This window comes from Pseudophryne corroboree, chromosome 1, assembly GCF_028390025.1.
Source record: "Pseudophryne corroboree isolate aPseCor3 chromosome 1, aPseCor3.hap2, whole genome shotgun sequence".
Lineage (NCBI taxonomy): Eukaryota > Metazoa > Chordata > Amphibia > Anura > Myobatrachidae > Pseudophryne > Pseudophryne corroboree.
The window spans coordinates 67,208,197-67,232,992 of NC_086444.1; the positions used below are offsets into that span (position 1 = coordinate 67,208,197).

General features: G+C 50.1%; 1 protein-coding gene across 2 annotated transcripts in view; it reads right to left on the bottom strand.

The window, feature by feature from the left end:
• Positions 1-6,942: 6,942 nt before the first annotated feature.
• Positions 6,943-24,796, bottom strand: part of MYO5B (myosin VB) — a 413,488-nt gene continuing 395,634 nt past the window's right edge. For both annotated transcript variants that reach the window (XM_063960368.1, XM_063960358.1), the window contains 4 exons: positions 20,997-21,285; positions 19,177-19,351; positions 18,209-18,289; positions 6,943-9,156 (listed from right to left, as the gene is read on the bottom strand). In XM_063960368.1, the coding sequence (XP_063816438.1) occupies positions 9,004-9,156; positions 18,209-18,289; positions 19,177-19,351; positions 20,997-21,285 (698 nt within the window). In that variant the 3' untranslated portion in view covers positions 6,943-9,003. The remainder of the gene's footprint in view (positions 9,157-18,208; positions 18,290-19,176; positions 19,352-20,996; positions 21,286-24,796) is intronic.

The window sequence follows — 24,796 nt, forward strand, 5'->3', positions numbered from 1 at the left end:
CACTGACACTACACCCAGCTCACACACACACTGCTCACTGACACTACACCCTGCTCACACACACTGCTCACTGACACTACACCCAGCTCACACACACTGCTCACTGACACTACACCCTGCTCACACACACACACTGCTCACTGACACTACACCCTGCTCACACACCCAGCTCACTGACACTACACCCAGCTGACACACACTGCTCACTGACACTACACCCTGCTCACAGACACTACACCCTGCTCACACACATGGCTCAATGACACTACACCCTGCTCACACACACACACACACACACTGCTCACTGACACTACACCCTGCTCACACACCCAGCTCACTGACACTACACCCAGCTGACACACACTGCTCACTGACACTACACCCAGCTGACACACACTGCTCACTGACACTACACCCTGCTCACACACATGGCTCAATGACACTACACCCTGCTCACACACACACTGTTCACTGACACTACACCCTGCTCACTGACACTACACCTTGCTCACACACACTGCTCACTGACACTACACCCAGCTGACACACACTGCTCACTGACACTACACCCTGCTAACACACACTGCTCAATGACACTAAACCCTGTGGGGCAGCGGTGGCCAACCCGCGGCTCTCGAACCGCATTCGGCTCTTTCATCCGCTGCATGTGGCTCAGTTGGCTCCTGGCCACCTCTGCCGCCAGCCCCAGACACACGCACGCCTCTCCGGCGGCGGTGTCTCTCTTCAATTCCGCGCCGGCCCGTAAGCCAATCAGAGCTCGCGGACCGGCAGCTAAGGCTCCTGATTGGCTGCCAGACCACGAGCTTTGATTGGCTCACGGACCGGCGCCTAATTGAAGAGAGACACAGCCGTTGGAGAGTGAGCAGCAGCAGCGCGGTGAGCACTGTGGGGACATGTGTATCTGGCACTGGGGGCATAGCAGGCACTGAGGGGACATGTGTATCTGGCACTTGGGGCATAGCAGGCACTGAGGGGACATGTGTATCTGGCACTGGGGGCATAGCAGGCACTGTGGGGACATGTGTATCTGGAACGGGGGGGCATAGCAGGCACTGTGGAGACGTGTATCTGCACTGGGGGCATATATGGCACTGTGGGGACATGTGTATCTGGCACTGGGGGCATAGCAGGCACTGTGGGGACATGTGTAGCTGGCACTGGGGGCATATCTGGCACTGTGGGGACATGTGTATCTGCACTGGGGGCATATCTGGCACTGTGGGGACATGTGTATCTGCACTGGGGGCATATCTGGCACTGTGGGGACATGTGTATCTGCACTGGGGGCATTGCAGGCACTGTGGGGACATGTGTATCTGGCACTGTGGGGATATGTGTATCTGGCACTGGGGGCATAGCAGGCACTGAGGGGACATGTGCATCTGGCACTGGGGGCATAGCAGGCACTGTGGGGGCATGTGTATCTGGGACTGGGGCATAGCAGGCACTGTGGGGACATGTGTATCTGGCACTGGGGGCATATCTGGCACTGTGGGGACATGTGTATCTGGCACTGGGGGCATAGCAGGCACGGTGGGGGCATGTGTATCTGGGACTGGGGCATAGCAGGCACTGTGGGGACATGTGTATCTGGCACTAGGGGTATAGCAGGCACTGTGGGGACATGTGTATCTGGCACTAGGGGCATAGCAGGCACTGTGGGGAATAGCAGGCACTGTGGGGACATGTGTATCTGGCACTAGGGGCATAGCAGGCACTGTGGGGGCATTTCTGTATCTGGCACTGGGGGCATAGCAGGCACTGTGGGGACATGTGTATCTGACACTGGGGGCATATCTGGCACTGTGGGGGCATTTCTGTATCTGGCACTAGGGGCATAGCAGGCACTGTGGGGACATGGGTATCTGGCATTGGGGGCATAGCAGGCACTGTGGGGACATGTGTATCTGGCACTGGGGGCATATCTGGCACTGTGGGGGCATTTCTGTATCTGGCACTGGGGGCATATCTGGCACTGTTGGGGCATTTCTGTATCTGGCACTGGGGGCATAGCAGACACTGTGGGGACATGTGTATCTGGCACTGGGGGAATAGCAGGCACTGTGGGGACATGTGTATCTGGCACTGGGGGCATAGCAGGCACTGTGGGGACGTGTATCTGGCACTGGGGGCATAGCAGGCACATGTGTATCTGGCACTGGGGGCATAGCAGGCACTGTGGGGACATGTGTATCTGGCACTGGGGGCATTGCACGCACTGTGGGGACATGTGTATCTGCACTGGGGACATACCTGGCACTTGGGGAATAGCAGGCACTGTGGGGACATGTGTATCTGGCACTGTGGGGATATGTGTATCTGGCACTGGGGGCATATCTGGCACTGTGGGGATGTGTGTATCTGGCACTTAGGGAATAGCAGGCACTGTGGGGACATGTGTATCTGGCACTGGGGGCATAGCAGGCACTGTGGGGACATGTGTATCTGCACTGGGGGCATATCTGGCACTTGGGGAATAGCAGGCACTGTGGGGACATGTGTATCTGGCACTGGGGGCATAGCAGGCACTGTGGGGACATGTGTATCTGCACTGGGGGCATATCTGGCACTTGGGGAATAGCAGGCACTGTGGGGACATGTGTATCTGGCACTGGGGGCATAGCAGGCACTGTGGGGACATGTGTATCTGCACTGGGGGCATATCTGGCACTTGGGGAATAGCAGGCACTGTGGGGACATGTGTATCTGGCACTGGGGGCATAGCAGGCACTGTGGGGACATGTGTATCTGGCACTGGGGGCATAGCAGGCACTGTGGGGACATGTGTATCTGGCACTGGGGGCATAGCAGGCACTGTGGGGACATGTGTATCTGGCACTGGGGCATATCTCACACTGGGGGCATAGCAGGTACATGTGTATCTGGCACTGGGGACATATCTGGCACTAGGGGCATAGCAGGCACTGTGGGGACATGTGTATCTGGCACTTGGGGAATAGCAGGCACTGTGGGGACATGTGTATTTGGCACTGGGGGCATAGCTGGCACTGTGGGGACATGTGTATCTGGCACTGGGGGCATAGCAGGCACTGTGAGGACATTTGTATCTGGCACTGGGGGCATAGCAGGCACTGTGGGGACATGTGTATCTGGCACTGGGGGCATAGCAGGCACTGTGGGGACATGTGTATCTGGCACCTGGGGAATAGCAGGCACTGTGGAGACATGTGTATTTGGCACTGGGGGCATAGCTGGCACTGTGGGGGCATATGTATCTGGCACTGGGGGCATAGCTGGCACTGAGGGGACATGTGTATCTGGCACTGGGGGCATAGCTGGCACTGTGGGGACATATGTATCTGGCACTGTGGGGACATGTGTATCTGGCACTGGGGGCATAGCAGGCACTGTGGGGATATGTGTATCTGGCACTGGGGCATAGCAGGCACTGTGGGGACATGTGTATCTGGCACTGGGGGCATAGCAGGCACTGTGGGGACATGTGTATCTGGCACTGGGGGCATAGCAGGCACTGTGGGGACATGTGTATCTGGCACTGGGGGCATAGCAGGCACTGTGGGAACATGTGTATCTGGCACTGGGGGCATAGCAGGCACATGTGTATCTGGCACTGGGGGCATAGCAGGCACTGGGGGACATGTGTATCTGGCACTGGGGCATATCTCACACTGGGGGCATAGCAGGCACATGTGTATCTGGCACTGGGGACATATCTGGCACTAGGGGCATAGCAGGCACTGTGGGGACATGTGTATCTGGCACTGGGGGCATATCTGGCACTTGGGGAATAGCAGGCACTGTGGGGACATGTGTATTTGGCACTGGGGGCATAGATTGCACTGTGGGGACATGTGTATCTGGCACTGGGGGCATAGCAGGCACTGTGAGGACATGTGTATCTGGCACTGGGGCATATCTCACACTGGGGGCATAGCAGGCACATGTGTATCTGGCACTGGGGACATATCTGGCACTAGGGGCATAGCAGGCACTGTGGGGACATGTGTATCTGGCACTGGGACATATCTGGCACTAGGGGCATAGCAGGCACTGTGGGGACATGTGTATCTGGCACTGGGGGCATATCTGGCACTTGGGGAATAGCAGGCACTGTGGGAACATGTGTATTTGGCACTGGGGGCATAGCTGGCACTGTGGGGGCATATGTATCTGGCACTGGGGGCATAGCTGGCACTGAGGGGACATGTGTATCTGGCACTGGGGGCATAGCTGGCACTGTGGGGACATATGTATCTGGCACTGTGGGGACATGTGTATCTGGCACTGGGGGCATAGCAGGCACTGTGGGGACATGTGTATCTGGCACTGGGGGCATAGCAGGCACTGTGGGGACATGTGTATCTGGCACTGGGGGCATAGCAGGCACTGTGGGAACATGTGTATCTGGCACTGGGGGCATAGCAGGCACATGTGTATCTGGCACTGGGGGCATAGCAGGCACTGGGGGGACATGTGTATCTGGCACTGGGGGGCATAGCAGGCACTGTGGGGACATGTGTATCTGCACTGGGGGCATATCTGGCACTGTGGGGACATGTGTATCTGCACTGGGGGAATAGCTGGCTCTGTGGGGACATGTGTATCTGGCACTGGGGGCATAGCAGGCACTGTGGGGATATGTGTATCTGGCACTTGGGGAATAGCAGGCACTGTGGGGACATGTGTATCTGGCACTGGGGGCATAGCAGGCACTGTGGGGACATGTGTATCTGGCACTGGGGGCATATCTGGCACTTGGGGAATAGCAGGCACTGTGGGGACATGTGTATTTGGCACTGGGGGCATAGCTGGCACTGTGGGGGCATATGTATCTGGCACTGGGGGCATAGCAGGCACTGAGGGGACATGTGTATCTGGCACTGGGGCATAGCTGGCACTGTGGGGACATGTGTATCTGGCACTGGGGGCATAGCAGGCACTGTGGGGATATGTGTATCTGGCACTGGGGGCATAGCAGGCACTGTGGGGATATGTGTATCTGGCACTGGGGCATAGCAGGCACTGTGGGGACATGTGTATCTGGCACTGGGGGCATAGCAGGCACTGTGGGGAAATGTGTATCTGGCACTGGGGGCATAGCAGGCACATGTGTATCTGGCACTGGGGGCATAGCAGGCACTGTGGGGACATGTGTATCTGCACTGGGGGAATAGCTGGCTCTGTGGGGACATGTGTATCTGGCACTGGGGGCATAGCAGGCACTGTGGGGATATGTGTATCTGGCACTGGGGCATAGCAGGCACTGTGGGGACATGTGTATCTGGCACTGGCGGCATAGCAGGCACTGTGGGGACATGTGTATCTGGCACTGGGGGCATAGCAGGCACTGTGGGAACATGTGTATCTGGCACTGGGGGCATAGCAGGCACATGTGTATCTGGCACTGGGGGCATAGCAGGCACTGGGGGGACATGTGTATCTGGTACTGGGGGCATAGCAGGCACTGTGGGGACATGTGTATCTGCACTGGGGGAATAGCTGGCTCTGTGGGGACATGTGTATCTGGCACTGGGGGCATAGCAGGCACTGTGGGGATGTGTATCTGGCACTTGGGGAATAGCAGGCACTGTGGGGACATGTGTATCTGGCACTGGGGGCATATATGTATCTGGCACTGTGGGGGCACCCATTTTTTGCCGTTTTTATATGTATGTGGCACTGTACTGGGGCATTATATGTATGTGCACTGTACAACATGACGAAAAACGGGGTTATGATGAAAGGTCATACTTCTACAAATGTCATACCGAAAGGTGTGCACACAAAAATGGGGTGTGGCTTTGTGACAACTAGGCCACGACCCCATATTTTCGCCGGCGCGCGCATGATAGTGGCTCTTGCTCTTGACTATAAATCTTTTCTGGTTCTTTGCCTCTGACTGGTTGGCCACCCCTGCTGTGGGGGGTAGAGGAATGATAAGGAGGAGGAGAAATGAGGTATAGGGGCTCTACCTGGCATAATGTGTATAAGGGGCTCCACCTGGCATAAGGCCTAATTCAGTAAGGATTGCAATTGAAAAGCTGTTACCTTTGCAATGCAAATGCAGGAGGAGGTGCATACTACCTCCTCCCTGCATTTGCGATTGTATTGAATCTACGATGAAAATCGCAACCATCAGTCGCGATGTTCATCTTTGACAGCAGGCTGGTCATCATAAGTGGTCTTACGAGGCCAATGAAACTGCGTCCACGGCGCAGTCCTTGGCCTTGCCACTCCCATGAAATGGGGGCAACACCCCCACCACTCCCTCCAAATGCCTCTGCCTGTCAATCAGGATGTGATCGCAGGATCCTTTCTTCACTTGCGCCGGAAGGTTCCTGAACATGTGCAGTTTTCCCACCATTGGGAAACTGCAGTAAGGATTGCTTATGGGATCCTTACTGCAATCAGGGCCATAATGTGTATACTGAACTCCACCTGGCACATACTTTGTATAAGGGATTCCATCTGGCATAATATGTAGGGGCTCTACCTGGAATTATGAGTATAAGGAACTCTTCTGTGGCGTAACATGTATAAGGGGTACTACTGCGGTGTAACATGTATAAGGGGCGCTACTGCGGTGTAACATGTATAAGGGGCTCTACTGTGTGGCATAATGTGTATAAGGGGCACTACTGTGCAGTTTAATGTGACTAACGGTCACTACTATGCGGTTTAATGTGAATTGGTAATATTCTGTGGCCACGTCCCTTCCCCATGAAGCCACGCCCCTATATTCTTGGTGCACACTGTCCTTATTTTAAATAGGGGGGGCGTACCGATTTTTTTTCTGGCGCAGGACACCATAATGTGTAGTTATGGCTCTGCCATTAAGGATAATTGCACTCTGAAGTTCTTATTGTTTCCAATACATGTAACAGTAAAGCTAGTTGTTGTGTGAGCAGCTTTACATAAACATCAGAAATCATTCCATGGTTTAAGCATAAAACATAGGAATTTATTTTTCCTTTTACATACTGTGCAGATCTGCTCTTAGAGGAAAACATTGCATCTTTATGTCAGAGACAAAAAGGCATAACGATATATACATCTATGTATGGAATGTATATTACAGTGCAGTGTACATACAGACGTCCCTTTCAGCCTCGCCAGATACAATTCGTTTCATTTGTTTAATCACATTAGAATACAGTATAATGAGGAGATCTGTGCAGCGGTCACCTATATCAGACATGTGGGACTGCTCTGCAGTAAATCCGATATGTGGGCTCACTGGTCCCAATGAAGCACTAGGCAGCATTCTCATGAACATTATTTCAGCTTATAAAATGCTGGCCACTACTGCATAGAGTCCAGCACATAAGGGACTTCTAACAATTCTTATTTCAATGTCAATGTTCTATCCGCTGTATATTCTGTTCCAAAATTCAGTAGCCTCTCTATGTAACACCTTTGTAGTGATTATCAGATGTGTTGGTAAAGAGGTTCAGTTATTTTCTGTACGAAGCTTTTAAAGGCAAGTATCCCAAGCAATTCAGTACATCCACTGTCACTTGTGCGCCGAAAAGAGTTGGTTCATCCCAAGTCTTATCTTGACTTTTCAAGTTCAGCCCCGGTTGGCGCTGGGTTTTCTTGTTCCCTCCACGATGTGCAAGCAATGGTTCCACTTTCCCATGCCCCAAAGCCGGACTTAAATTCTTGTATACAATCGACTCAATCTGTTTTACAGTAGTATGCGCTGGTCTTTAGCTGTGCAGTTATTGTATCACACAGTCTGAATTATACGGCTTATGTCTTTCCTAGTTCAACTTACTGCTTGCAAATTCCAACCAAGCAGTCTCCCATTACTTATGACCAATCCAGAGGCTACAGAAGATATTTTATTTTTTTCTTATCAGAGCGCTGTTGTTTTACAACCAAAATGTATAAAAAAATTAAATATAATAAATAGAGCCTATTTCTGAGGTCTGTGGACCGACGATGAAAACCGCTATTAAAGGACTGAACCTCTGCTGATTCTTGTATTGAATATTCGAGGCATTAATTGCTGCAGGAGGGTGCAAGAGACTGTGTTTCAAGTGACCCGTTTTCCGTCGGGTGTTCTATTTAATGATTTTCAATAATAATTCCCATGTGCGACGTGATATAAAGAATGAGATATTTTGTAGGAAAAGGGCTCAGTGCTGAATAAAGGCAATTATTAGCTGATACTTCGAATACTGTGCATTGGCAAGGATATTGACCATACATTACAGTCTGCGTGCTGTACACCACTGCACAGATAACCAGCGTGACCAGTCTGTATGCTGTACGCCACTGCAAATAACCAGCGTGACCAGTCTGCGTGCTGTACACCACTGCACAGATAACCAGCGTGACCAGTCTGCGTGCTGTACACCACTGCACAGATAACCAGCGTGACCAGTCTGTGTGCTGTACACCACTGCAGATAACAAGCGTGACCTGTCATATATTTCCCCATAGCCGTGGATAGGGTATGCTATATAACACAGAGATGAAGTTGCCTTGGATGTCTGAGTATAAACATTTACATCTCTACTTTTATTAATATATTATCTATATTGTGCCTTATTTCTATGCCACTACAAATACTGTGCTGCATGAGATAAATAGTGCTTTCACGTTTCTAGGATAGAAAACATCTGTCCGCGCTTCCAAACGCAGGTGGTAAAGTCGGCTGGTTTCATTTTTTCTTTATATCTGATTATATATAATTTTTGTAAAATTAATTTTTTAACTCCGTATGTTACGTCTGTACAATAGTTTTTGTCACCAGTTAGTTGTGTGCATCACGGACATCACAGTGTAAACGACTGAGAACTTTCCCAAGCACACGAGATGCCGATTTCTTTAAAAAACAAAACCACTAATTCCGAGAAAGGGATAAATGAGAAGCAGGATCAGTGCGGAGGGGATTTCTCAGGATGTAGTACTGTGTCTCCTCCAATTTCATAGGATCTATAATATCTTCTTGTTGCTGGATTATTGTTTTAATAAAAAAAATAAAGCATCTCTTTAAACTTTGTTGAGGAAATCAAGGTGTAAAGCGGCCGGTATATGAACAGTGTCCAGGGTGATCAGCGACGGGTTGAAGGGGAATAAAACGGGGAACATGTACTTAGAGTCTAGCAGCAGGTGGGGAGGGTCTTTCCGCTCGTGTAACTGAGCCTGCAAAACAAAATACACCAAATAAATAGCATAATAAATGGTAATTGTAACGTGCAGGTAAGAAGAAATGGACAAGAATAGAGTCTACTTTCAAATAGGTTGTGATCTACCACACAGTCTCATTCAGTAAAAAAATTAAAATAAAATTCAATAATTCTCCCAATGGGGGAGATGTACCAAGCCTAGGAGAGAAATAAAATGGGGTTGTCCAATGCAATCAATCATCTAGAAACTGTCCTTTCACAGACTGTGCTCGATAAATGACATTGTCCCTCATTCCGAGTTGATCGCTCGCTAGCTGCTTTTAGCAGCAGTGCACACGCTAGGCCGCCGCCCTCTGGGAGTGTATCTTAGCTTAGCAGAAGTGCGAACGAAAGATTAGCAGAACTGCACAGGGAAAAATAAGATTTTAAACCTACCGGTAAATCTTTTTCTCGTAGTCCGTAGAGGATGCTGGGGACTCCGTAAGGACCATGGGGAATAGACGGGCTCCACAGGAGACATGGGCACTAAAAAGAACTTTAGGTATGGGTGTGCACTGGCTCCTCCCTCTATGGCCCTCCTCCAGACCTCAGTTAGAGAAACTGTGCCCAGAGGAGACGGACAGTACGAGGAAAGGATTTTTGTTAATCTAAGGGCAAGATTCATAACAGCCCACACCATCCACACCGTATAAACTGGAATATACGAACCAGTCAACAGTATGAAACAAAACCAGTATCAGTCCAAAACTGATACAACTGAAACATAACCCTTATGTATGCAACAACTATATACAAGTCCTGCAGGATGTTGTCCGCACAGGGACGGGCGCCCAGCATCCTCTACGGACTACGAGAAAAAGATTTACCGGTAGGTTTAAAATCTTATTTTCTCTTACATCCTAGAGGATGCTGGGGACTCCGTAAGGACCATGGGGATTATACCAAAGCTCCAAAACGGGCGGGAGAGTGCGGACGACTCTGCAGCACCGAATGAGCAAACATTAGGTCCTCATCGGCCAGAGTATCAAACTTGTAGAATTTTTCAAAAGTGTTTGAACCCGACCAAGTCGCGGCTCGGCAAAGTTGTAATGCCGAGACGCCCCGGGCAGCCGCCCAAGAAGAGCCCACCTTCCTAGTGGAATGGGCCTTAACCGAATTCGGTAACGGCAATCCAGCCGTAGAATGAGCCTGCTGAATCGTGTTACAGATCCAGCGAGTAATAGTCTGTTTAGACGCAGGAGCACCAACCTTGTTGGCTGCATACAGGATAAACAGAGCCTCTGTTTTCCTAACCCGAGCCGTTCTGGCCACATACATTTTCAATGCCCTGACCACATCTAGGGACTCGGAATCCTCCACGTCCCTTGTAGCCACAGGCACTACAATAGGTTGGTTCATATGAAAAGAAGAAACCACCTTAGGCAAAAATTGGGGACGAGTCCGCAACTCAGCTCTATCCACATGGAAAATCAGATAAGGGCTTTTGTGAGACAAAGCCGCCAACTCTGACACTCGCCATGCCGAAGCCAAGGCCAATAACATGACCACTTTCCAAGTAAGATACTTCATTTCAACTGTTTGAAGCGGTTCAAACCAGTGAGACTTAAGGAACCGTAACACCACGTTAAGGTCCCATGGTGCCACTGGAGGCACAAAAGGAGGCTGGATATGCAGCACCCCTTTCACGAAAGTCTGGACTTCCGGAAGAGAAGCCAATTCCTTTTAAAAGAAAATGGATAGGGCCGAAATCTGAACCTTAATGGAGCCTAACTTTAGGCCCAAATTCACTCCAGTTTGCCGGAAGTGGAGAAAACGGCCCAGATGGAACTCTTCCTGAGGAGCAGTCTTGGCTTCGCACCAAGACACATACTTCCTCCAGATACGGTGATAATGTTTCGATGTCACCTCCTTCCTAGCCTTTATCAGAGTAGGAATGACCTCCTCCGGAATGCCCTTTTCCGCTAGGATCCTGTGTTCAACCGCCATGCCGTCAAACGTAGTCGCGGTAAGTCCTGGAACAGACAGGGCCCTTGTTGTAACAGGTCTTCCCTGAGAGGAAGAGGCCACGGATCTTCTGAGAGCATTTCCTGTAGATCCGGATACCAGGCCCTTCGAGGCCAATCTGGAACGATGAGAATCGCCTGAACCCCTCTTCGTCTTATGATTCTCAGTATCTTTGAGATGAGAGGAAGAGGAGGGAACACATAGACCGACTGAAACACCCACGGTGTCACCAGTGCGTCCACTGTAATCGCCTGAGGGTCCCTTGACCTGGCGCAATATCTCGGAAGTTTCTTGTTGAGGCGTGAAGCCATCATGTCTATTTGAGGCAGACCCCACTGACTTGCAATCTCTGCGAAGACTTCCTGATGAAGTCCCTACTCTCCTGGATGCAGATCGTGTCTGCTGAGGAAGTCTGCTTCCCAGTTGTCTACTCCCGGAATGAAGACTGCTGTCAGAGCGCTTACATGACTCTCCGCCCATCGAAGAATCTTTGAGGTTTCTGCCATTGCCACTCTGCTCCTTGTGCCGCTTTGGCGGTTTACATGAGCCACTGCTGTGATGTTGTCTGACTGAATCAGAACCGGTAGACCTTGAAGTAAGGTCTGCGCCTGACGGAGGCCGTTGTATATGGCCCTTAATTCCAGAATGTTGATGTGTAGACAAGCCTCCTGGCTTGACCACAGACCCTGGAAGTTTCTTCCCTGTGTGACTGCTCCCCATCCTCGGAGACTCGCGTCCGTGGTCACCAGAACCCAGTCCTTGATTCCGAACCTGCGACCCTCTAGAACAGGGGTGGGCAATTATTTCAGCTGAGGGGCCACTTGACATTTCCTGTCAGTATCCGAGGGCCACATACAAAATAGCAGCTCGCCCCACTTGCCAAAAATATAGGGACGTGGCTTCATGTGGAAGGGGTGTGGGCAAAAAATAATACAGATTCATATTAGGCTGCACAATAGTCTCCATTATTCAAATTGCGCCACTTACACACATTACACCAGGTAGAGCCCCTTTTACACACATTACGGCAGGTAGAGAGCCTTTGAACACATTAACATTTTATTTAGGATAATTATTGTGCAGCAAGCAAATTATCCAGTGTCTTATGGCCCCTGGGGAAAGGTGTGACACGGTGACAGAACACGGTGGGGGTGACACAGTGACAGAACACGGTGGGGGTGACACAGTGACAGAACACGGTGGGGGTGACACAGTGACAGAACACGGTGGGGGTGACACGGTGACAGAACACGGTGGATGTGACAGAACACGGGGGGTGTGACACAGTGACAGAACACGGTGGGGGTGATACGGTGACAGAACATGGGGTGTGTGACACGGTGACAGAACACGGGGAGGGGGGGGGTGACAGTGACAGAACACGGATGTGTGACACGGTGACAGAACACGGGGGGTGTGACACAGTGAAAGAACACGGGGAGGGGGGGGTGACAGTGACAGAACATGGTGGGGGTGACAGAACACGGGGAGGGGGGTGACAGTGACAGAACACGGGGGGTGTGACACAGTGACAGAACACGGTGGGGCAGGGACGGATCTAGACTTTTCTTTTAGGGGGGCGGTTTACTGTTTAATCTTGACTCCTCCCCTCTCTAGTCCCAACTCCTCCCATTTGCAATCCTAACTGCTCCTCTCTCAATTCCTGAAAAACTGAACTTTTTGAGTGAGACTGAGATAGTGCTTTGTGATTGTTCTATGTACATGTTACTGTGCTGTGGGGTAATTGTATTTATTAGCCCTAGTACCCACACACCTGCAAGTGAGGGACCCTTGCTCTCCTGGCTCCTCTGTGCTGCTGTGGTATAGGCTGCAGGACAGCGTTCTGCCTCAGGCTCTCCCTGGAGAGCTCTCTTCAGCTCAAAAGTGGGTGTGACTATGACTGTGTTAGGGTGTGCGGTCGCCCCCTTCACCCCCCCCCCTAAATCCGGCCCTGCGGTGGGGGTGACAGTGGCAGAACACGGATGTGTGACACGGTGACAGAACACGGGGGGTGTGACACAGTGAAAGAACACGGGGAGGGGAGGTGACAGAACACGGTGGGGGTGACAGTGACAGAGCACGGGGGGGTGACACAGTGACAGAACACGGGGGGGGTGACATAGTGACAGAACACGTGAGAGGTTGGTACAGCGAGAGCTAAAGATCTCTCCCCCAAACCTAAAAACAGTCTGACGCCACTGCCCGCACACACAAATATATGCACACTATCACCCACACACACTTTCTTTCACTTTTCCCATTAACTTACTGATCTGGCTGGCAGTGGCAGGAAGGATGGATCTGTAGCAGTCTGGCTCTTGTCCCGTGTAGCCCCGCCCCCTGAGGTCCCGTGTAGCCCCGCCCCCTCATCGGCACGTAACCCCGCCCCCTTCTCGGCTGAACACAGCCGTTGTCACTGGGGACTCTGGAGGAGGCTGCTACAACGCAGCAGCAGGGGAGAGAGTCGCCGCTGGCAGCTTGGAGGTACTGCAGTGCAGAGCAATGACAAGCAGCTTAGCCGGTCGGGCCGCTTGTCATTGCTCGCTGGTGGGAGGCAGTGGGCCGGGCAGGATCGGTTTGCGGGCCGCATCCGGCCCGCGGGCCATATTTTGCCCACCCCTACTCTAGAAGGTGAGCACTCTGCAGCCACCACAGGAGAGATACCCTGGCCCTGGGGCACAGGCGGATCATCTGATGAATCTGTAGATGTGACCCGGACCACTTGTCCAGAAGGTCCCACTGAAAGGTTCTGGCATGGAACCTGCCGAATGGAATGGTCTCGTAAGACGCCATCATTTTTCCCAGCACTCGCGTGCAGTGATGTTCCGACACCCTGTCTGGCTTCAACAGGTCCCTGACCAAGTACTGCAGTTCCTGGGCCTTTTCCGTCGGGAGAAAGACCCTCTTTTGTTCCGTGTCCAGAATCATGCCTAAGAAAGGCAATCTGGTTGTTGGAACTAACTGTGACTTTGGCAGGTTTAGAATCCAACCGTGTTGCTGTAACACCCTCAGGGAGAGTGATACTTTGACCAGCAACTGTTGTCTCGATCTCGCTTTTATCAGGAGATCGTCCAAGTATGGGATAATTGTGACCCCCTGCTTGCGCAGGAGCACCATCATCTCCACCATTAATTTGGTCAAAATTCTCGGGGCCGTGGACAGCCCAAACGGCAACGTCTGAAATTGGTAGTGACAGTCCTCCACCACAAATCTCAGGAACGCCTGATGAGGTTGATAAATGGGGACATGAACGTATGCATCCTTTATGTCTAGAGACACCATATAATCTCCCTCTTCCAGACTTGCAATGACCGCCCTGAGCGACTCCATCTTGAACTTGAACCTATTTAAGTATAGGTTTAAGGATTTTAAATTTAGAATGGGTCTGACCGAACCGTCCGGTTTCGGGACCACAAACAGGGTTGACTAATAGCCCATCCCCTGCTGCAGCACCACTTGTTGGAGACACAATTTTTGAATTGCTGCCAAAACTACCTCCCTCTCTGGGGAAGAAGTCGGCAGTGCCGATTTGAAAAACCGGCGAGGGGGCACCTCTTCGAATTCCAGCTGGTACCCCCGGGAAACAATGTCTATTGCCCAGGGGTCCACCTGAGAATGAATCCAGACCTGGCTGAAAAGACGAAGACGTGCCCCCACCGGAGCGGACTCCACCCGCGGAGCCCCAGCGTCATGCGGTGGATTTAGTAGAGGCCGGGGAGGACTTCTGTTCCTGGGAACTGGCTGTAGCTGGCAGCTTTTTCCCCTTGCCCTTACCTCTGGCAAGAAAGGAAGATCCCTGAGCTCTCTTGGATTTATGCGGCCAAAAGGACTGCATCTGATAATGTGGCGCTTTCTTAGGCTGTGAGGAAACATAAGGTAAAAAAGATGATTTACCTGCAGTAGCTGTGGAAACTAGGTCCGCGAGACTTTCCCCAAACAACTCCTCACCCTTGTACGGCAAAACCTCCATATGCCGTTTTGAGTCGGCATCACCCGACCACTGTCGGGTCCACAGTGCTCGCCTGGCAGAAATCGCCATAGCGTTTGCTCTGGACCCCAGTATGCCTATATCCCTTTGAGCCTCTCTCATATAAAGGACCGCATCCTTAATATGGCCCAGGGTCAATAAAATAGTTTCCTTATCCATCGTATCCATATCAGCAGATAGGGTATCGGTCCACGCCAGTACAGCGCTACAAACCCAAGTCGACGCTATTGCCGGTCTGAGTAATGTACCGGTATGTGTGTAAATTGACTTCAAGGTAGTTTCCTGCTTGCGGTCAGCAGGATCCCCGAGGGCCGCTGTATCCTGAGACGGCAGCGCCACCTTTTTGGAAAGGCGTGTCAACGCCTTGTCCACCCTTGGGGAGGATTCCCACCGTATCCAGTCCTTGAGAGGGAAAGGATACGCCATAAGAATCCTTTTGGGAATCTGCAGCTTCTTACCTGGAGTTTCCCAAGCACTTTCAAATAAATCATTTAATTCAAAAGAAGGTGGAAAAGTAACCTCAGGCTTCTTTTCTTTAAACATGTGGATCTTAGGATTAGGCACTGCGGGGTCATCTATAATATGCAGCACATCCTTTATAGCAATAATCATATAATGAATACTCTTAGCCAATTTTGGCTGCAACCTCGCATCATCATAATCGACACTAGAGTCAGACTCTGTGTCGGTATCTGTGTCAACTATCTGAGAAAGCGGCCGCTTTTGAGACCCAGAAGGCCCCTGTGACATAGGGAAAGGCAGGGTATGACCCTCTGCGTTGTCCCTGGACTCTGCTTTGTCCAAACGTTTGTGCAATAAATTAACATTTGCATTTAAAATATTTCACATATCCATCCAGTCATGTGTCGGCGTTGCCGACGGCGACACCACACTCATGCACTCCACCTCCTCCCTAGGAGAGCCTTCCGCTTCAGACATGCCGACACGCACGTACTGACACACCACACACTCAGGGAAAGCTCTATCTGGAGACAGTTCCCCCACAAGGCCCCTTGGAGAGACAGAGAAAGAGAGTATGCCAGCACACACCCAGCGCCAATAACCGTGGAAAAAATGACCCAGATACAGCGCTTCTTTATATATGTACTGCGCCAAATTATGTGCCCCCCCCTTCTTTAAAACCCTCTGTCACCGGTGATCAGCAGGGGAGAGTCCGGGGAGCCAGCTTCTAAGCGTGTTCTGTGGAGAAAATGGCGCTGGTGAGTGCTGAGGGAGAAGCCCCGCCCCCTCAGTGGCGGGCTTCGGTCCCGCTCTTTCTTTAAACTGGCGGGGGCTCTGAAATAATATCAAACTGATTATTTTCCTAAAAGCCAGCGCTGAGGTCTACATTGCAGCCCAGGGCGCCCCCCCCCCCCCGCTCCCTGCACCCCACAGTGAGCGCTGTGTGTGTGTGTGTTGTGGGAGCAATGGCGTGCAGCGTTACCTCTCCGAAGCTGTGAAGTCTTCTGCCGCCTGTGAAGTCTTCTGCCTTCCTGTACTCACCCGGCTTCTATCTTCCGGCTCTGCGAGGAGGACGGCGGCGCGGCTCCGGGACGAACCGCTAGGGAAGACCTGCGTTCTGACTCCCTCTGGAGCTAATGGTGTCCAGTAGCCTAAGAAGCAGAGCCTAGCATTTAAGTAGGTCTGCTTCTCTCTCCTCAGTCCCACGATGCAGGGAGCCTGTTGCCAGCAGGTCTCCCTGAAAACAAAAAACCTAACAAAATACTTTCTTTTCAGGAAGCTCAGGAGAGCCCCCTGTAGTGCACCCAGTCTCCTCTGGGCACAGTATTAAACTGAGGTCTGGAGGAGGGGCATAGAGGGAGGAGCCAGTGCACACCCATACCTAAAGTTCTTTTTAGTGCCCATGTCTCCTGGGGAGCCCGTCTATTCCCCATGGTCCTTACGGAGTCCCCAGCATCCTCTAGGACGTAAGAGAAATTTCATGCCGTTTCTGAGTAGCTCCAGACCTACTCCTATCTTGCGATGACTGCAGTCTGTTTAGTTCCTGGTTTGACGTCATAAACACGCCATGTATTCGGCCAGCCACTCCGCCGTTTCCCCAGCCACTCCTGCGTTTTTGCCTGGCACGCTTGCGTTTTTAGCACACTCCCTGAAAACGCCAAGTTGCCGCCCAGAAACACCCACTTCCTGTCAATCATACTACAATCACTCGAGCGACTGAAAAACGTCGCTCGAGCTTGGGTAAAACGACAAAGTTTTGTGTGAAAGTACTTAGCGCATGCGCGCTGCGTACCATGCGCATAATTGCCGCTTTTTCACTTGATCGCTGCGCTGCAAAAATCGGCAGCGAGCGATCAACTCGGAACGAGGGCCCTTGTCGGGTCATTCAGACCAAAACGTAGCCGTGCGCCTGTATGCAGCGACTGCATTGGGGTGGCCTGCGCACTGGCCGCAGTACGCCTGCGTGACCTTACACATTGTGGCCGCATCCAAGAAGGATGCGGCGCAGTGTGATTGAGAGCAGCAGGCGGAATTTGCGGGGTGGTGACGCGGTGTTGGGGGGCATGATGGACCAAACGGGGTCATTTCCGGGGGGTGGGGTGGCTGCGTGATGTCACACGCAGCTGCTCTAATTGAAAAAATGGCGGCGGACCGCCTGACAGTGAAGCCAGGCTGCGCTGCCAGGGGTCAACCTTAGTTCAATGCTTGGTTCAATTAGATTGCGGGCGCATCGGGAGGCGGCCTGTCACACATACTGAGCGGACCCCAGCACATGAGGAGATAGACGCAGATCTGGCTGGATGATGAATGTCCCCATATTTGGCATAACAGAAACTGAAGTTGTGCTTGTATTTCACGTCAGCCATTGGCGTGTCTATAACGGATGCAGGTGTGAAGTGCATATGGGCCACATTCCAGCATCTCCGCGGGGTGGTGTGAGAGAGTAGGGAGCCTGTGTGCAGGTATGAGCGGTGCAGTAGACCCTGGCTTTGTGCATTGCGCAGGGGCTGCACACTGGAGAGTGACTGCCAGTACAGACCACAGTACAAGGCACCTGTAGGGTCTCTGCAGTTATCAGTCTGACACCATGTAAGGACTGTGGTTTGCGGCTCACCTGTATACTCCGGATAAAGGAGACTGTCACACGCTCCTCAAACTCATTCACTGGCGTGTACAGGTTCAGGATTTTCACAATCTGTTATGAAGACAACAAAGACAACATGTAGTGAGTCAGTGATGGACTGGAATATGCAGAATAAGTCTACAAAGACCATAAAACAGTCAAATATATGTGTTATGTAGCATATGTTTTATTCTGCCTGGCTGCCTTCCGCTTACTCGCACCTCATGTCACCTGTCTGTCTCCCTCCTCCCCCTAGAGTGTGAGCTCCTTGGAACAGGGTCCTCTTCCCTCCTGTTCTCACAGCCCTCCTCTCTCACACTTCAATTACAGCTCTCTCCTACTCAGCGACTGTCTATACCCACACTGCCTCTCACTCGTTACCGTCTATCTCTTCCAATGGCTGCCGCCCCCAGTAGTACCCAGATTACTCCTTTGCTTCCTTACGCTGTATTGTGTACTGAGAACTGTGCTGCTAATTGTTCCCTGTGCTCCTTTTTAGTGTTTCCGTTACTGTAATGATACGTTCTGTGTACCCTGTATTGTTCTACTGCGTTCCGTATGTACGACGCTGCGAACACTTGTGACGCCTTATAAATAAAATGTAATAATAATAATAATAATTCTATAGTCACGCAATAATCTACAATGAGGATTTTTTGGGATTAATGTGTTTTATATAGGCCATGTATCACCATAACCATGAATATAAAAAACATAGTTGTACAGCACCACTGAATATGCCGGTGCTATATAAGTAAACATAAATAAACAAGCCATGCCTACTGCGTGATAACGAGTTCTGTACATTTGTAGCACAGCAGCAATGCCATGGGCAATAATAATCATTTTATTTACTTATATAGCTTATATATAGTAATATCTCTGCAGGTTTTACTGAATGATGGAATAACAGATTTCACCCCTTATTCTCCGGCCAGTGCCGAGCGCTGGTAACTCACCTGCTGTGTGGTAAGAGCCGTGCACAGTGAGCAGATGGCTTCCGAATCCTCCTGGGTTTTCTTTTTCAGCTGCAGGAGCTGAGCGGCCTGGATCAGGGGCTCCATTGTCTGGGCGGCTCCGCTGTTGTGCAGGTTCTTCCCCCTCAGCCACTCCTCCAGCTGGCTGATGTTATACCTGCATGTGGCACAGATAGGAGAGTACAGTTGCACAGGACAATAATGACACGGGACATGAACCTGTGATCTCTCACTAGCTGTAGAACAGTCAGGGACAGATCTGGTACAGTGACTAATATAACAGCCAGCTCCGGATGGGACCAGTGTTGTAGCCAGTCAATCAGGAGCTAGCTGTCATGTCTGTCAGTGCATCAGATCTCTCCTGTCCTTCCTTGCTACAGCCGCTGGCTCCAGTGCATGAGTACAGGGAACAACTGCATCACAGAAAGGGCCCAGAGGTGACTGTGTCACCGCCTTTCCCAAAGTGTAGACCAGCAATCATTTAGGACAGGTGTTCTCATTAATGCAGTGTGGGGCCTGATCTGCCCTAAGTCTTCCTGATGAAGCAGACGGTAATAGGCCCTCCACACTGGGCAATATCCCTCAAAGATATGAACGATCTCGTTCATTAATGAACGAGATACCATTCATATCTTTGAGTGTGGAGGCAGCAGCGATGAACGATGCGCGGCCCCGCGCTCATTCATCGCTGGTGCCCCGTCGGCTGTGCATGCAGGCCAATATGAACGATCTTGTCCATATATGCCTGCACTTCTATGGAGCCGTGTGACGGGGGGAGTGAAGTAACTTCACGCCCCCCCCCCCCCCGTCACTGCCCCCCCCCCCCCCCCCCCCGCCGGGTCGCCCGTATCCGCCGTCGGGCTGCTCGGCGGCGGATCTTTAAATGTGTAGGGCCCTTAAGAAATACTTTCAGGCAGACATGACCTCAGGATAACCACACCACTAGAGAGGCAGCCAAGATGTTTTACTTTTATATACATCTATAAAACAGAGTTTTAAGGTATTAATATGTCCCAAAAGGCAAAGGAGGGGGATTTAATTAGCTGCAAGGTTTCATAGCAGTAGCCATGCAGTTTGTGTTTCTAGGTGTTCCCTGTAAACATGTAACACAGCATCCTTTAATAATGTTAGCAGAAAGTCATTAAGGTTATGTTGTCTCAAGTTATGATAATAAGTTATGCTGTTATATATGTGATTAGATATTTAACAGTGTAGCCTCTATATGCAATGTATACACTGGGTGACCTGTACTGTTATAGACAGAAGCACACCATAGATACATCAGATGGTAGTGTTAAATTAATACAAAGTTTAGCAATTTCTAACCTAAATGACAGGTGCACTCAGGGCTGCCAAGAGATTTGTTAGGCCAGGGTACTGAAAGAGGTGTGGCCTAATGTGGGGGCGTGGCAGCATGAGGGAAGGAGGGGTGGTTGCGTAATGCTGGGGAAGTGGTTATACTTCCTGGGTCACCTGGGTGTACTTTGTACACTCCGTCCCTCCGGGGTGCACTACAGCACCACCCTGGGCCTATGGCGCTTTAAATCAGCCACTGGATTTAAAAAAGGTAGAAATATGGAAGAGAAAACAGAACTGTGCGTAAGAACAGCCAGGAGATCGCCCGGTCCCCTGGTTACAACGTTACACCTGTTCTGGATTGGATTGTATTGGACACAGATGTTATATGGCACAAATAGCACGTGTTAGGAAAGTGGAGTAATACAGTGTAATGTGTGCAGAGGATGCAGACTTCCCAGGCAGAGTCTGAGCATAGTAATCAGTGCACTGTGCTAGGTGATTACCTGAGCTGCATGCCAGTGCTCCAGGAACAGATGTCCTTCCGCAGCAGTAGGTTGTTCAGTGCCACAGCGTTGATCATGTAGAAGAGCTGCTTCAAGACTTGCTGGATAATCTCTGGGTCCAGGCCGTGGTCACACATGGTTGTGTTGAAGGTGTTCAGCTGACGGATGACAGCTTCCAGGCTGTAGCAGTTGTCACCGCCATCCACCATACTGGAAGACCTCTTGCGATAACCGGTTGGCTTCACTCCTGACAGGCCTTGGATGCTCTCACTTTCCAGCATCGCCGAAACTGCCACGGGAAAAAGTTTTAGGACAATTCAATTTATTTCAGCCCTGTGAGTGCAGACTCTACCTAGCCAGCCCTGTGAGTGCAGACTCTTCCTAGCCAGCCCTGTGAGTGCAGACTCTTCCTAGCCAGCCCTGTGAGTGCAGACTCTTCCTAGCCAGCCCTGTGAGTGCAGACTCTTTCTAGCCAGCCCTGTGAGTGCAGACTCTTCCTAGCCAGCGATGTGAGTGCACTCTCCCTAGCCAGCCCTGAGAGTACAGACTCTTCCTAGCCAGCCCTGTGAGTACAGACTCTTCCTAGCCAGTGCTGAGTACAGACTCTACCTAGCCAGCCCTGAGAGTACAGACTCTTCCTAGCCAGCCCTGAGAGTACAGACTCTTCCTAGCCAGCCCTGAGAGTACAGACTCTTCCTAGCCAGTCATGTGAGTGCAGACTCTTCCTGGCCAGTCATGTGAGTGCAGACTCTTCCTGGCCAGCCCTGTGAGTGCACTTTTCCTAGCCAGCCCTGTGAGTGCAGACTCCTCCTAACCAGCCCTGTGAGTGCAGACTCTTCCTAGCCAGTCCTGAGAGTGCAGACTCTTCCTAGCCAGTCATGTGAGTGCAGACTCTTACTAGCTAGCCTTGTGAGTGCAGACTCTTACTAGCTAGCCCTGTGAGTGCAGACTCTTACTAGCTAGCCCTGTGAGTGCAGACTCTTACTAGCTAGCCCTGTGAGTGCAGACTCTTACTAGCTAGCCCTGTGAGTGCAGACTCTTACTAGCTAGCCCTGTGAGTGCAGACTCTTACTAGCTAGCCCTGTGAGTGCAGACTCTTACTAGCTAGCCCTGTGAGTGCAGACTCTTACTAGCTAGCCCTGTGAGTGCAGACTCTTACTAGCTAGCCCTGTGAGTGCAGACTCTTACTAGCTAGCCCTGTGAGTGCAGACTCTTACTAGCAAGCCCTGAGTGCAGACTCTTACTAGCAAGCCCTGTGAGTGCAGACTCTTACTAGCTAGCCCTGTGAGTGCAGACTCTCACTAGCCAGTCCTGTGAGTGCAGACTCTTACTAGCCAGTCCTGTGAGTGCAGACTCTCACTAGCCAGTCCTGTGAGTGCAGACTCTTACTAGCCAGCCCTGACAGTACAAAATCTTCCTAGCCAGTCCTGTGAGTGCAGACTCTTACTAGCCAGCCCTGAAAATCTTCCTAGCCAGTCCTGTGAGTGCAGACTCTTACTAGCCAGCCAGTCACACAGACAGGTTTCCGGACCGGCTGCGGTGGCCTGCTTACTACCTTATGCTAATGCCAATATAAGCCCATGTATACTGAATATCCAAGCGCCTGCCTGCCTGCAGGCCATCCCACCCACAGTGATTCCGTTCCTAGCCGCTATTAGTACGTGAACTCGCACCCACTCCATGCTGCGTGCAAGAGATCAGTCAGTAACAGGTGTATCAGCTCTGTCCGCGTGTTACGAACAAGCATGGTAGATCTCTTTAATGAAGAAAAAGGGTTGAAAGTGACCAAAAGATGGTCACCTACCAAAGAAAGCTCACTTTGTGGCGCACTCTTTTTTGTTCAAAATATGTATTATATAAAGAATTAAAACTTAACATTTATTAAATTTTAATATAAAATATTGTGATCAAGATCAGACACATAAAACATAAATTGGTCAATGTTGACCTATAGTAACCCCAAAAAATATATAGGGGATAAGATATCACTGCGTATATGGAATATATTTAAACAATTAAAAGTGGCTATAAAACAATTATAATAAGACTGATGTGAACAAGCCTATAGCGAAACGTACGTCATCGGATCGGTATAGCAGACGTACATGGTCTCCGGGAACGTGGAATTTTCAAACCCGACCCGGCGTCTGGACACGTGAGCGGTTCTCGGCACTTAGCCTACACAGATCGAGTGTTACACACACCCGCTCTCCATATTATCTAGAGCGGCTCTCTCATCCTCCAAAGAACTCCTGCTGCCTCTGCACTGTGGCGACACAACAGAGGAGGGGGGGTCCGGCTGGAGGACAGCAGAAGCGGCTCGCACTTCTTCCTTCTGTCCCAGCAAGAGGTGTTACCCAAACTCTCATCGTTCCCATTCACTGCATTATTGCACATGGGACGACAGCAGAAAGGGTAACTGACCTATAGCTGCTGGGACACTCTTCCGCTCTTAAAGTTCATTATTATAATTACCACACTTCTGATTATGACATGCACTTATTCTGGGGTATATGACAAAGGTCTTTGGATTTATAACAGATGTTCAATCTTCAGCTCACGTGTCTGAGATGCATACTTTAAGGATCAATTTACTTATAAATGTCTCCCACGCAGAATGTGCATTACTTGATGAAATCAGGGATTGAATATTTGCTAACAAAGAGGTTTAGACAGGGACATTGTTTCCCTCTCAAAGTGATACCTTTATACTCTTGCTGGTGATATCTAAGGTGGTAAAGCCACATATGAATACACTGATAGTCTATGACCTGAAAAACTGTGTTTTTGTGGATTAAGGATTTGTTTCTTTTTCAGTGCGTATAGCCTGAGTTAATTAAGGTTTTTATGCTTTGAGAGTGATGATTGTAATCTATGTACATCCATGACTCATATCTGGGATGTTATACTCAAAACAACTATTTGGATTAAAACTCTAGGGCATTAAGGTTGTTGGTAATTGACACTATTTTTGTGTCAATTAAATACCCACTACCCCTGCCTCCCTAGAGGACATTGTTTTTCTTAGAACAATTGAAGGATAAGTGCGTTGATTGAAGTTACGAGTACCGCCAATCGGGTTTATTATAAACGATCCAACGAATCATTTGAAAGGATCGTTCAGAGTGTATTATAACCCGATAAAAATTGCTTGCTATAATAACTTTCACTAGTTTGTTCTTTAATTATTCACTGTCATAACACAATTGAGGCTATATACAAACGTAATTCTCATTAATTTACGTAGTGACAAACTTATTATAATTGTTTTATAGCCACTTTTAATTGTTTAAATATATTCCATATACGCAGTGATATCTTATCCCCTATATATTTTTTGGGGTTACTATAGGTCAACATTGACCAATTTATGTTTTATGTGTCTGATCTTGATCACAATATTTTATATTAAAATTTAATAAATGTTAAGTTTTAATTCTTTATATAATACATATTTTGAACAAAAAAGAGTGCGCCACAAAGTGAGCTTTCTTTGGTAGGTGACCATCTTTTGGTCACTTTCAACCCTTTTTCTTCTAGATATTGCTAAATGCTTACAGGTGCACCTCCAGCTCGGCTATATACTAATTGTGGCATTTCGCCTCCCTGATTTGGTTTCCGAGGCTGGTTTCTGAATATTATACCCCCCCCTTTTTTACTTATTATTATTTACATTAATTCAGCCTGTGCATTAGCCCCATAGACTACATGTCTTTTTCCCTTTAGAGATCTCTTTAATGCCCAAGACTCTCCCGCAACACGGATCAGTTCCGTGCGATTGCACTGTCGCTGTCCAGTTG